The sequence below is a fragment of the Chiloscyllium plagiosum genome, chromosome 2 (assembly GCF_004010195.1).
Source record: "Chiloscyllium plagiosum isolate BGI_BamShark_2017 chromosome 2, ASM401019v2, whole genome shotgun sequence".
Lineage (NCBI taxonomy): Eukaryota > Metazoa > Chordata > Chondrichthyes > Orectolobiformes > Hemiscylliidae > Chiloscyllium > Chiloscyllium plagiosum.
In genome coordinates, this window is record NC_057711.1 from 93,380,705 (window position 1) to 93,394,493 (window position 13,789).

The 13,789-nt window shown below is 43.5% G+C and overlaps 1 protein-coding gene across 1 annotated transcript in view; it reads right to left on the reverse strand.

Annotated features, from left to right (window-relative positions):
- LOC122561978 (SH2 domain-containing adapter protein B-like) overlaps positions 1–13,789 on the reverse strand; it is a 92,822-nt gene that overhangs the window by 53,105 nt on the left and 25,928 nt on the right. Inside the window, exon 2 of the mRNA XM_043714327.1 lies at positions 1,151–1,280. Within this exon, the coding sequence (XP_043570262.1) occupies positions 1,151–1,280 (130 nt within the window). The remainder of the gene's footprint in view (positions 1–1,150; positions 1,281–13,789) is intronic.

The following is a 13,789-nucleotide window of genomic DNA, read 5'->3' on the forward strand; positions in this document are numbered from 1 at the left end:
TGTGGTTCTTTTCGCCGAGCTGGAAGTTTTTGTTGCAAACTTTTCGTCCCCTGGCTAGGCGACATCATCAGTGCTTGGGGGCCTCCTGCGAAGCGCTTCTTTGATGCTTCCTTCGGTGTTTATAGTGGTCTGTCCCTGCTGCTTCCAGTTGTCAGTTTCAGCTGTCCGCTGTAGTGGTTGGTATATTGGGTCCAGGTCGATGTGTTTGTTGATGGAGTTTGTGGATGAATTCATCCACAAACTCCATCAACAAACACATCGACCTGGACCCAATATACCAACCACTACAGCGGACAGCTGAAACTGACAACCGGAAGCGGCAGGGACAGACCACTATAAACACCGGAGGAAACATCAAAGAAGCATTTCGCAGGAGGCTCCCAAGCACTGATGATGTCGCCTAGCCAGGGGACGAAGCTTTTGCAACAAAAACTTCCAGCTCGGCAAACAGAACCACAGCAACGAGCACCCAAGCTACAGATTTTCGCACAAACTTTGAATATCTTTGCTATGTTATACTTTTTCTCTTTTAACTTTATAGGTTTCTTAACTTCCCTCGTCAGCCACGGCCACCCATGCCACCTCCTAGGATCTTTCTTCCTTTTGGGAATGAACCGATCTTGCATCTTCTGAATTATACACAGAAATATCCGCCATTGTTCCTCCGCCGTCATCCCTGCTAAGGTATTGCACCATTGAACTTTGGCCAGCTCCTCCCTCATAGCTCCATAGTCCCCTTTATTCAACTGAAATATTGTCACTTCCGATTGTACCCTCTCCCTCTCAAATTGCAGACTGAAGCTTATTGTATCATGGTCACTACTTCCCAATGGCTCCTTCACTTTGAGGTCCCTGATCAATTCTGATCCTCCAAAGCTTGTATTTGCTTAATAAAGTTTGGCTGTTCACAGAAGTTGGCATACTGCAATTGCATCACATAAGAATCTCAGGAAAAAGAACCTAACACCTGGAGTGATTTCATAGCAATGATGAAAATCAGGAAGATTTTGATTGGGGAAAGAATGGAGGAACTGTGTCTAGCTAATACAGTTGACTATTCAATCTCTGACAGAGCTCCTGTGAAGGCAGAAAACAAAATGAAGTTGCATGTCTGCTATGCCAATGTAGAGTCTGAATACACTTATCTTACCTGCCATCATTCTTTGTGCCTCATAAGGTTCCATGTAACCATTGTTGTCCACCTCTCGTTTTTTGACAACTTGATTCTTCAACTCGTTTTTAGCATCAAATGGATCAGAGTAGTCATCCCTCATGGCAACCTGAAACAATCAAAAAGTAGTTCAATCTATCACCATATATGCAAATAATAGCAGCATTGGCAAACATGAATTGCATTAACATTGAAATGATATTGCCCACAGTGATTTCACAAGAGCATAATCAGGCAAAACTTGACGCAAAGTCAAAGGAGAGATTATGACAGTTAACCAAATGCTTATACAAAAGAGGAAGATATTAAGAGCATCATAAAAGAGTAATGGCAGGCTCCTTCAGATTTTGGGGAGAGCATTGCATAGTAAAAGTGCCAATTGACAAAAGCACTGTCAATGTTGCAAGTGGGGAGCACATTTATATCGAAGATGATAGAATTTACTGAGGGCTGAAGAGGGCAATAGGTGACATTAAAGAGGGACAAGCTTAATGTTTCATGACCACAATGCCTATACTTAAGCATTGGAAACTCTTCAACCAATTCAATTCACTCCATGTGATATCACGAAACAGTAGGATGCACTGGAGACTTCAAGAGCTATGGGTCCTAACAACACTCTACAATAGTCCTTAAGACAAGCTCCAGAACTTGCCATGCCTCTATCCAAGCTGTTGCACTATAACAGCATCTAATCAACACTGTTGAAAATTGGCTAGGCATGTCTTGTACACAAAAAGCAGGATAATACCAATGCAGCAAATTAGTGACCCCCATCAGTCTATTCCTGATCATCGGTAAAGAATAAAACCGAATAGCAACTTATTGCCACATGTATTTTTACAATAAAAAAGTGAAAAATGTTATAAGTTGCCATACCACAGTGCCTATACTTAAGACAGAAGTCATAGATAAAAAGAAAAAAGTAAAAATGAAGAGGGATCATATCAATTTCAGTTTGTGGAAAGTTGTTTAAGATAACGAACACTGGAATACCAAGAAGCTGTCGCCAAAGACAACCTCCCACACGGACAAGACCTCCACACCACGAATTGGCCGCCAAATCTGGAGACACCATGCCAAGCTAAGACTGTCCCAAAGGGAGACTGCAGGTCCAGGCTGGAGTAGAGGTCCTCCATGCCACATACCAGGATGAGACCTCCACACCAACATTGGACGAGATTGCCACACTGTATAGTTGGAGAACCAAAAGCAGCCACCAAAGACAGCGAAGAAATCTTCAAGCCGACGTACGATCGCCAAACCTGGAGATGGCCATGCCAAGCTGAGACCACCCCTCTGGAATGTGTCTGCTTCAACAGAAGATTGCTGTGCCAGTCCAAGACCTCCATGCCAGCCTGGATGCCTCCTCTTCACTGAACTTGGGCCAGGAGAAGATGCCCTTACCAAATACGTTAGAAAAGATAAGACAATAAACGGAAACATTAAGAAAAAGGATAAAAAGAAAGTAAAACGTGGCTGGAGTAGATGAGCTCCAGTGTCCTGGGCTGTGGAGCTCGCAAGCTCGCAAAGCTGGCACTTTACTTGGAGGTGATGAGAGGGGTAATCAACATTGCTATCAAGCAGCATCTACTTCATAATAACTTCTCACTGACACCCAGTTTGGTTTTAGGAAGAGCCACTCAGATCCTGACCACATTACAGCCATTTTACCAAACAGATGAATTCCAGAGGTGAAGTAAGATTGATTGTCCTTAACATCAAGGTCACATTTGACCATGTGTGACATCAAGGAGCCCTAACAATACCTGAGCCAATGGCAATCAGAGAAAACTCTCTGCTGGTTAAAGTCATACCTGGCACAAAGGAAGACGGTGGTCACTTTTAGAGGTAATTCATCTCAGGTCCAGGACATCTCCACAGAAGACCTTAAGAGCATAAAATCAAGGAGAACTGTGCTCCTTGGTTCATTGGGTTTGCTCCACCATTTGATCACGGCTAAGGTGTTTCTCAACTCTATTCTTCTGCCTTCTCCCCATAAGCCTTGATTCCCTTACCGATCAAGAATTTATTGCAGCCTTTAATATACTCAATGAGTTGGCTCCCACAGCCCTCTGCAATAGTAAGCTCCATAGATTAACCAACCAGCAATTCTGCCTCATCTCAGATCTGAAGAATCATCCCTTCATTCTGAGGTTGTGCCCTCAGGTTCTCATCACTACTACTGGAAACATCTTCACCACGTCCACTCTATTCCAAGCTCTCAGTATTTTGTACATTTCAATCAGATCCTCCCCTCATACTATTAAACTTCATTGAGTACAAACCCAAAGTCTTCAACCACTCTTTGACAAGCCCTTCATCCCCAGGATTGTTCTTGTAAATCTCTTCTGGACTCCCCTCAGATCAGCACATCCTTCCATAGATATGGGGCTCAAAATACCTCAATATTTCAAATGTGGTCAGACCAGAGCCTGATACAGCCTTAAAGGCATCTCCGCTTGTATTCGAGCATTCCTGAAACCTGAAGAAAATCTTGAACTAGGAGTCCCAAGTCTCTTTGTATTTCAGATTTCCGAAGCCTTTTCCCAATTAGAATAGAGGCATGGGCTAGTTTCTTTCTATCAAATGCATAACTTCACACTTTCCCATATTGTATTCCATCTGCCATCTCTTTGCCCACTGGTCTAGCATGTTCAAGACCTTCTGCAGCCTTCCTGCTTCATCAACACACCCTGTCCCTCCCCTTACCTTTGTGCAATTTGCAAACGTAGCAACAACAGCTTCAGTTCCTTCATCAAGATCATTAACATATAAACATGAATAGAAGTAATCCCAACACTGATCCTTCAGAACTCCACCAGTCACTGGCTGCAATCTTGAAAATGACCTCTTTATCCACACTGCCTCCTTCTTTCAGCCAATTCTGTATCCATGCCAGTACCTTTGAGAAAGTGTATAGGGTATAAGCAGGCAGGAAAAAAAAGTGTTAAGTTTGAGTTTTGTGAAACAAGAGGTTCAACTGAGCATGACTCAGATCAGACAAAAACTTACAGTTAACAATGGAGTGCTGAAGGCAAGGGCAATGGGTTAACAAGGTGGAAAAGCAGTTATTATGTAGAGCCATTTAACAATATTGGAAGCATTCAGTATGTAAGGTCAGTTAACAAGGGGTAAAATATCCATTGTGTGAATTCAGTTAAGATTAAGAACATTCATTGTATAACAACAGAGCGCTTGGTCTCTGCTATTGATAGTTGCTGATTGTAACATTCACCCAATTAATATGTATGTTGCCTTATCTGGATACCCCTCCCTGTAAAATGACTATATAGTTCATTGAGAAACTGTTGTTAGAGAGAAAACAGAGAACTCTTGTCTCTGCACTTGGGCGATCGTTCCCTCTCCCTCCAGGACCCTGACTAAAGATGAAGGTGGTGAAACTATATTGTGTCTCTGAGCATTTTGCTTTTTGCTTCGACTGAGTCGGGGGGGGGGGGGGGGTTGTTACTGGACGACACCTTGCTTCTAATACCATGTGCTCTACTCTTATTTAGCAGCCTCCTGTGTGGCACCTTGCCAAACACCTTCTAGAATTCCTAACATATCATGTCCACTGGCATTCTGTGTAACTTACTCGTTATCTCCTCAAAAGAATTCAAACTGATTTGTCAGGCATTACCTCCCCTTGATGAAGCCATGCTGACTCCACCGTATTTTACTATTCACTTCCAAGTACTCTGCAAACTAATCTTTAGTGATGGACTCGAAAGTCTTAACAATGATCAAGGTCAGATTAAGTGCCCTATAGTCTCCTGTCTTCTCTCTCCCTCCTTAAACTGGTGTTACATGAGCCATTTTCCAGTCCTCTGGGACCCTCCACTAACTCCTGAAAGATCACCACCAGTGTCAATTCATTAAGCATCGCAGCTGGGCCCACAGGGGCTGATCAGACCTACCAGTCACCACCCATTTCAATTCCGCGAACCACTCCCTTTCCAATATGACCATCCCTGGCCTCCTCCATTGCCACAATGAACCACACTGCAAATTGGAGGAACACCACCTCATCTTTCGCCTAGGCAACCTACAGCCCAGAAAACTCAACATTGAGTTCACCAATTTCAAAAAACCTCCCTTCACAGCCCTTCCATCAACTGGATTCATTCTTCATTCCTCCCAACAGCCAACCAGTTTGTACCTTCTACCTGTATTTACCTATCTCCACTTCACCACCCTGCCCCTACCATCCCCTTTATCTTCAGCTCCCCCCATACCCACTCCCAGTCCTGAAGTAGGGTTACACCCAAAATGCTGACTTCTCCACCTCCTGACGATGCATGGCTTGCTATGTTCTTCCAGCCTCCTGCATGTCTCTTCTAAACTTTCTTCAACTATTTCCTTCAGAATTCTGGGGTGTAATCCATCTGATCCAGGTCATTTATCTACCCACAGATCTTTCAGATTCCCCAATACCACCTCCTTAGTGATGACCCTTACAGTCCCTCTCTTGCCTTATTCTCAAAGCTCTGGTATGCTGCTGAAAACTGTGAAACTGACACAAAGTATCTATTCAGTTCATGGAATGATCGAATCTCAAAATGCAGATAGATGTCATTTGGCCCATCAAGTCTGCACTGATCTGCTAACCACCAGCCTACTCTATTCCTGTAACTCACATTTACCATGGAGAATCCATCTAATCTACATATCTTTGGACCATGGGAGGAACCTACAGCACCTGGTGGAAACCCACGTAGACACACGGAGAACGCACACACATACAGAGTCACCCACACCTGGAATTGAACCAGGGTCCCTGGTGCTGAGGCAACAATGCTAACCCCTGTGCCACAGTGCCTCCAACATTTCTTTGTCCCCTTTTACTACTTCTCCAGCTTCATTTTCCAACAGTCAAAAGTCCATTCTTGTCTCTCATCTTTTAGATATCTAAATAAACTCTTACTAGATCTTTTTTTAAATTACTACCTGGCTTAATCTTATATTTCATCTCCCAGCTCACACCTCCCACATATTGCTTTTCAGTTATCCTCTGCTGGCTTTTAAAGGCTTCCCACTAATCTTCAACACACTGTATGCATTGTAGTGTCCTAAACTCAACCATTTTCAGCTGTTTCAACAATGACCACCATAAGCTCAGAAATGATGATTGCACAATGTTTAGAACAATTCACAACTCATTACTATGTTGAAGCAGTCCATGTCCAAATATACCAAGACCTGGAAACAGCTAGGCTTGGGCTGACAAGTGACCATGTTATATTCATATCATGTAAATACCAGACATTAAGGAGTAATGTTAGGTTCTCTTGAACCAGAGAGAAATCCATCACTGGATCTAACAATCAATATCCTGGCAGTTTCCATTGACCAGAAATTGAATTTCACCCATCATGTAAATAGTTACTACAAGAGAAGGTAAAGCGAGAAGTTGTGTAGCAAGTAACTCATCTCCCAACTCCTCCAAGCCTGTCCAGCACCGACAAGACAGAAATTGAGAGTATGATGCAATACTCTCCACTTGTCTGGAAGACTGTAGCTCCAGTAAAACACAAACTGTTTGACACTACCCAGGACAAACCAGCCTGCTTTACTATCTAACCCTAATATCCACAAAAAAATCTCACCCTCCATCACCATTGCTCAGAAGCAACAGTGTAGGTCAGCTACAAGATGCACTACAAAATTTCATCAAGACTCCTCAGATAGCACCTTCCAAACCTACAATCACTTCCATCTTGGAGAATAAGAGCAGCAGTTACATAGGACTCTACTGCCTGCAAATACCAAGCCACTAACCATCTTGACTTGGAAATATTATGCTATTCATTCACTGTTCTAGGTCAAATGCTCTCCCTAACATCATTGTGGGTTTACCTATAGCATAAGGTAGCTCACCAGCATCTTCTGAAATGCAATTAGGAATGGATAATAAATGCTGGTCCATATAAACTGTGCATCTCAACTTAAGTCAAAAACAAAATGATAAGTACCTTAGACCACTTTTTTTTCAAATTGGTCTGAGGTGAGGTATGGCATTGGAAAAGAAGGACTGAGCGCATTTCCATTTCTCAGTCACTATCACTCTGCAGTTAATGCCTGACATACTTGTCTTGCCTCAAACAGAAAAGTTTGTTCCCAAAGTGCAGTTGCAGACGTAGCAGAATTGCAAGCTGAAAAAAAATAGTTTAGCCAAAGTATACAAGTCTTGGACAAAATGCTCGAGTGTGATCCAACCTGTCTATATCCTTCCTTCTTTTTTTTTAACCAAAACCTCAATTTCTCTAGTCATCCAGCATTCCCTACATCTACCAGCCTTTCCTTTCTCCCTAACGTTGTCTCTGGATTCTTATTATCTCATTTCTGAAGGCTTCCCATTTTCCAGCCGTCCCTTTACCTGCAAACATCTGCCCCCAATCAGCTTTTGAAAGTGCTTGCCTAATACCAACAAAATTGGCATTTCTCGAATTTAAAACTTCAATTTAGATTTGGTCTATCCTTTTCCATCACGATTTTAAAACAAATAGAATTATGGTCACTGGCCCCAAAGTGCTCCCCCACTGACACCTCAGTCACCTACCCTGCCTTATTTCCCAACAGTAGGTCAAGTTTTGCACCTTGTCTAGTAGGTACATCCACACAGTGAATCAGAAAATGTTCTTGTACACACTTAAATTCCTCTCCACCTAAATCCTTAACACTATGGCAGTCTCAGTCTACATTTGGAAAGTTAAAATCCTCTAGCATAACCACCCCATTATTCTTACAGATAACTGAGACCTCCTTACAAATTTGTTTCTCAATCTCCCACTGACTGTTAGGGGTTCTATAATATAACCCCAATAAGGTGATCATCCCTTTCTTATTTCTCAGTTCCACCCAAGTAACTTCCCTAGATATATTTCCGGGAATATCCGCCCTCAGTACAGCTGTAATGCTATCCCTTATCAAAAACACGACTTCCCCCTCCTCTCTTGCCTCCCTTTTTGTCTGTCCTGAAGCATTTAGATCCTGGAACATTAAGATGCCAGTTCTGTCCATCCCTGAGCCATGTTTCTGTAATTGCTATGATATCCCAGTCCCATGTTCCTCACCATGTCCCGAGTTCATTTGTCTTCCCTATTAGGCCTCTTGCATTGAAAGAAATGCAGTTTAATTTCTCTGTCCTATTTTGTTCTCTGCTTTGCCCCTGCCTGCCCAGACAGTTTGACTTGCTTCTTTTCTCAACTCTACCAGTCACAGATTGATCTCTTGGAAGAGGGAGGAACTCAAAACCACATTCTCCAGAGGAAAAGTATTTAGAAAACCTTTAGCACTAAAACTGAAAGCTAAACATTCCTTTTGCAACTACCTTGACTAACCCTATTAGAAATTCATAGGTTTCTGTGATATCCTCCCGTATTCTTCATCCTAAGTTCTTACAAGTTTCTGCTGGAATAGTATTGAATCTTTCACAATGAATGTGACTCCTTTGTTCAATGCTGTAGGAAGACAGAAAGCAGAAAACTACAAGTCACTTAGCTTAATATCTGTAATATGGAAACTGTTTGAATTGATGGAGGAGGATATAGCAGAGCATTTTGAAAATCTTGATCCAATTAGACAGAGTCAAGATGGTTTATGAAAGGGAATCTTATTCAACTTACTGTTGACAAAGCAGACAGATTCAAGAAGCTAGGCTGTTATCTTTAGTGGAAAACAAACAGAAGGTTAAGAGGAGACATAATGAAAATCAAAATGACATGTGGTCTGGTCAGATTAAATAGGGAGAAAATGTTGCCATTGTTGGATGTAACTGGGAATGACACAAAAGAAACAAAATTTCATCCAATGGGATCTAGAATGCACTGCCTGAGAGAGGGTGTGGCGCATTCAACTGAGGCATTTGGATTATATCTAAACTCTAGATGGAGGGGGAAGCAGGAGTAGGCTGTTTTAAAATTTCATGAGGCGGAATTTTATCAATACTGAGTTCAGGATAGCAGAGAGCTACAAAAGTCTAGCTGCAGTTGTAGCAACTGAAGTTCTAGAAGACCCAGTTCAGAGGCAGCCAAGAACAGGCGTAGTGGTGCTTGGCCCTGGCCCAGCGGAACTGAGAGAGTTGGAGAGGGACAGACTCCCTCAGTACTGACCCTCAGATGGTGTAGTACAGAGGGCCAACAACAAACCACTGACATAAAGAACAGGTGGTGGGCGGAGAAAGGACTGGAGACACAACAAATGGCTGACAACTATGATATGCATGGTTTCTTCTGTGCTGTCAAGACCACATATGAACCAAACACCCAAAGCCCCATCCCACTTTGAATCGTATCAAAGGTGACAAACCCATTAAATAACATTGGGGGGAGCACTTCTGAGAACTCCTTAAACAGGGCTGTGTCATTGATCAGAGCGTCCTTGAACCATCCACAGTATGCTACATACCACGAGCTCAGCAGAAGACATTGAAGCAGTACCATCAATGCTGCCTGCACAAGATTCTACAAATCCATTGGGAAGAAAGATGCACCATCACCAGCATCCTCAACTATGCCAACATCCCCAGCATCGAGGCACTGACTAGCCTTGATTGGCTGCACTGGGCTGAGCACATCATCCTCACGACTGACCAAGGACTCCCACAAGCAGGTCTACGCCCAGAGTTAAGATAGCAGGCAAGCCCCAGATAGACAGAGCAAGCCCAGTGATACCCTCAAGACCTCACCTGCAAAGTGCAGCTTTCTCACTGACGACTGGGAATCATTGCGGGAAAGCAGTGAGCACCTCGAGATTTGCCATCTGGAAAAAGCAGAAGCCAGGCAAAACCAACAAAAGTAGCACGCTGCCACACCAACACCCGCCCACCATTTCCCATGGCCACCTCCTGCCCCAACTGTATCAGAGCCTGCAATGACTGCATCAGTCTGTACAGCCACCTATGGACTCACTCGAGAGTGGAAGAAAGTCAGCCTTGTCTGTAAGGGACCGCCCATGACGATGATGGATTATAATCTGAAAAGAAAGAATGTGCAAAGCCACAGGCAAAGATGGGCAAGTGGAACTCGGCACATTGCTTTTCACTTAGGAATGACTCAGTGGAAGGAATAAGTAGCCATATGTCCAAGTTTAGATGAGATTAGATTACTTACAGTGTGGAAACAGGCCCTTCGGCCCAACAAGTCCACACCAAACTGCCGAAGCGCACCCACCCAGACCCATTCCCCTACATTTACCCCTGCACCTAACACTAGGGGCAACTTAGCATGGCTAATTCACCTGACCTGCACATCTTTGGACTGTGGGAGGAAACCCACGCAGACACGGGGAGAATGTGCAAACTCCACACAGACAGTCGCCAGAGGCTGGAATCAAACCTGAGACCCTGGTGCTGTGAGGCAGCAGTGCTAACCACTGAGCCCCAAAACTTGACTTGCTGAGCCTTTTGAGATTTTTATTAACTGCTCCCTCCACCTGTTCTGCCACATTTAATGATTTATGCAGGTCCCTCTGCTCGTGAACATTCTTTGAATAACAGCCTTTATTTTATGCTGTCCCTCCGTGCTTTCTGTATCAAAATGTATCACCTCAATCCTCTCAGCATTGAACTTTATCTGCCAGCTAGCTGACCAATCTAACAACTTGTCAATGTCCTTTTGTTGTTTTATGCTGTCTTCCTTGGAAAAGTTCTAAATTGGGGGAAGGCTGATTTTAATAAGACTAGATAATGATTTAGCTCGAGTGGCCAGGCAGTAGGTGATTTAAGATTTGAAACTGGGATTCATTCAAGATGAAAATATGGAGAATACAGGCTAACATATCTCAAAGAATGAAAAGGGTGGGATCATCAAATCCTGTAAACTCTGGCCAGTGAGGATGTATAGCATTGGATTAAGAGGAAAAAGCAGATTTGTGGCAGATACCAAGAGCTCAAAGCAGCAGAAAACTTAGAGGAGTAAACAATATGCAAGAGGGAATTTAAAAGGAGAGCAGAAAGGTGATATGAAAGGATACTAGCAGGTAAAATTAAAAGGAAAATCCTAAATTGTTTGATCGATACATTAAGGGTAAAAGGAGAACAAAAGAAACAGCCAATTAAGAAATACAAATGGTAATTGTATTGGAGCCAAAAGAATGTAAGTAGGGTTATAAGTGAGTATCGACAGGATCAAAAGATTATTCTGTTTCCACTAGTTGATATGTTAGTAACTTGGGGTCACAATTACAGGCTTGCCAGCAAGAGAGAGGAGAGAGATGAATAGAAACTTCTTGACTTGGAGAATTGTTAGGATTTGAAGTGTGCTGACTGGGAGTGGAGGAGTGCATCCCATAGGAGGCTTCAAAAGAAAGCTAGATACATATTTGGAAATGACGAACAGAGCAGTACAGCACAGACTCAGCCATTTGGCACATGTTGTTGTGCCGAGCTTGATGCCAAATTAAATTAATCCCTCTGCCTGCCCTTGGTCCATATCCCTCCATTCCTTGCACATTCATGTGTGAAGCTAAAAGTCTCCTAATCCCCAATCATATCTGCCTCCACCATTGCCCCAGGCAGCATGTTCTAGATTCCTATCACTCACTATGTGAGACACTTGCCCCTAACATCTCCTTTGAACGTTCTCCCTCTTACCTTTAATGCATGCCCTAAGTATTAGGCACTTCAACTCTGGGTAAAAGATTCTGATCATCAACCCTATCTCTGCATCTCAATTTTATAGACTTTTATCAAGTCTCCCCTCAGCCTCCGCCAGTCTACAGAGAAATACCTGAGTTTTTCTATCCTCTCCTTATAGCTCATATCCTCTAATCCAGGCAGCATCCTGGTTAATCTCTTCTGCACCCTCTCCAAAGACTCTACGTTCTTCCTGTAATGTAGCAACCACAGTTGAATGGAATACTCTAATTGTGGCCGAACCAAAGTCTTATAAAGCTGCAACATAACATCCTGACTCTTCTACTCAATTAAAGGAGAAAGTGAGGACTGCAGATGCTGGAGATCAGAGCTGAAAATGTGTTGCTGGAAAAGCGCAGGTCAGGCAGCATCCAAGGAACAGGAGAGTCGACGTTTCGGGCATAACGTCCGATTCTCGAAATGTCGATTCTCCTGTTCCTTGGATGCTGCCTGACCTGCTGCGCTTTTCCAGCAACACATTTTCAACTCTTCTACTCAATTACCCAACCGACAAGCATATCATGCGCTTCCTTTACCACCCTATCTACTTGAGCGGCCACTTCCAATTTAGAGGGCTACGAAGATAAAACTGGAGGATGGGACTAGCTGGGCAGTTCTTTAGCGAGCCAGCGCAGACGACATGATGAACTGAATGGCCTCCTTCTTTACCATACTAATGTAGTTTGTAGTTTCTATAAATTAATTAGATTCAAATGCAGAAGTGGTGGTCAATTTGCAGACAATATAAAAATTAATGGGGTGATAAATAATGAGGATAGCCTTAGACATTGAGGTTTATAGACAGGTTGGTCAGATGAGCCAATTGGTGGAGAATGGAATTCAAAGATAAAATGTGAGGTGGTGCACTTGGGCAGGACAAACAAAGCAAGGGAATACTTGATGAACAGTAGGATCCTGGAAAGCACAAAGGGTAAGAGATATCTGGTGCATGTTCAATAGTCCCTTAAGGTATCAAGACTGATTGATAAAGTGGTTGAGAAAGTACAAGGCATACTTGCCATTATCAGCTGAGACACAGAATTTAAGAGCAGGGAGGTTATACTGGAACTGTATAAAATATTGATTGGACCATAGCTGGAGCACTGTGTGCAGTCTTCAATCCACATTATAGGTCAGAGGTGATTGTGCTGGACAGAGTGCAGAGATTTCAGTTATGATTGATATTGATATTGACAGATTGAGAGTTGACATGATTTGAGATGTATAAAATTATGAGGGGCAGAGAAAGGATGCATAGGAAAAAAACTTTCCCCTTGATAGAGTGATCAATAACGATAGGACGGATTTAAGTTAAGGGGCCGAATGTTTAGAGAAGAGGAGAGGAAAAACTTCTCCACTCAGTGGTGGTGGGAAACTGGAAATCGCAGCGTGCAAGAATGGTAGATAAAGAGTTGATACCACCCTCAGAACAGGACACAAGGTTATAAGGGTAGAAACCGAACTCATCTCTGCATACCTCGACACGGTCCTGTCCCCCTTAGTCCAAGAGCTCCCCATCTATGCCCTCCACCTCCTCTATGATTTTCGCTTCCCCGGTCCCCAACGCCTTATCTTCACCATGGACATCCAGTCCCTGTACACCTCCATCCCCCATCACGAAGTACTCAAAGCCCTCCGCTTCTTCCTTTCCCGCCGTAACAACCAGTACCCTTCCAATGACACCCTCCTTCGACTGACTGAACTGGTCCTCACCCTGAACAACTTCTCTTTCCAATCCTCCCACTTCCTCCAAACCAAAGGAGTAGCCATGGGCACCCGCATGGGCCCCAGCTATGCCTGCCTCTTCGTAGGATATGTGGAACAGTCCATCCTCCACAACCTTTTCCTCCGCTACATCGATGACTGTATCGGCGCCGCCTCGTGCTCCCACGAGGAGGTTGAACAGTTCATCTACTTCACCAAACCTTCCACCCTGACCTCAAATTCACCTGGACCGTCTCAGACTCCACCCTCCCCTTCCT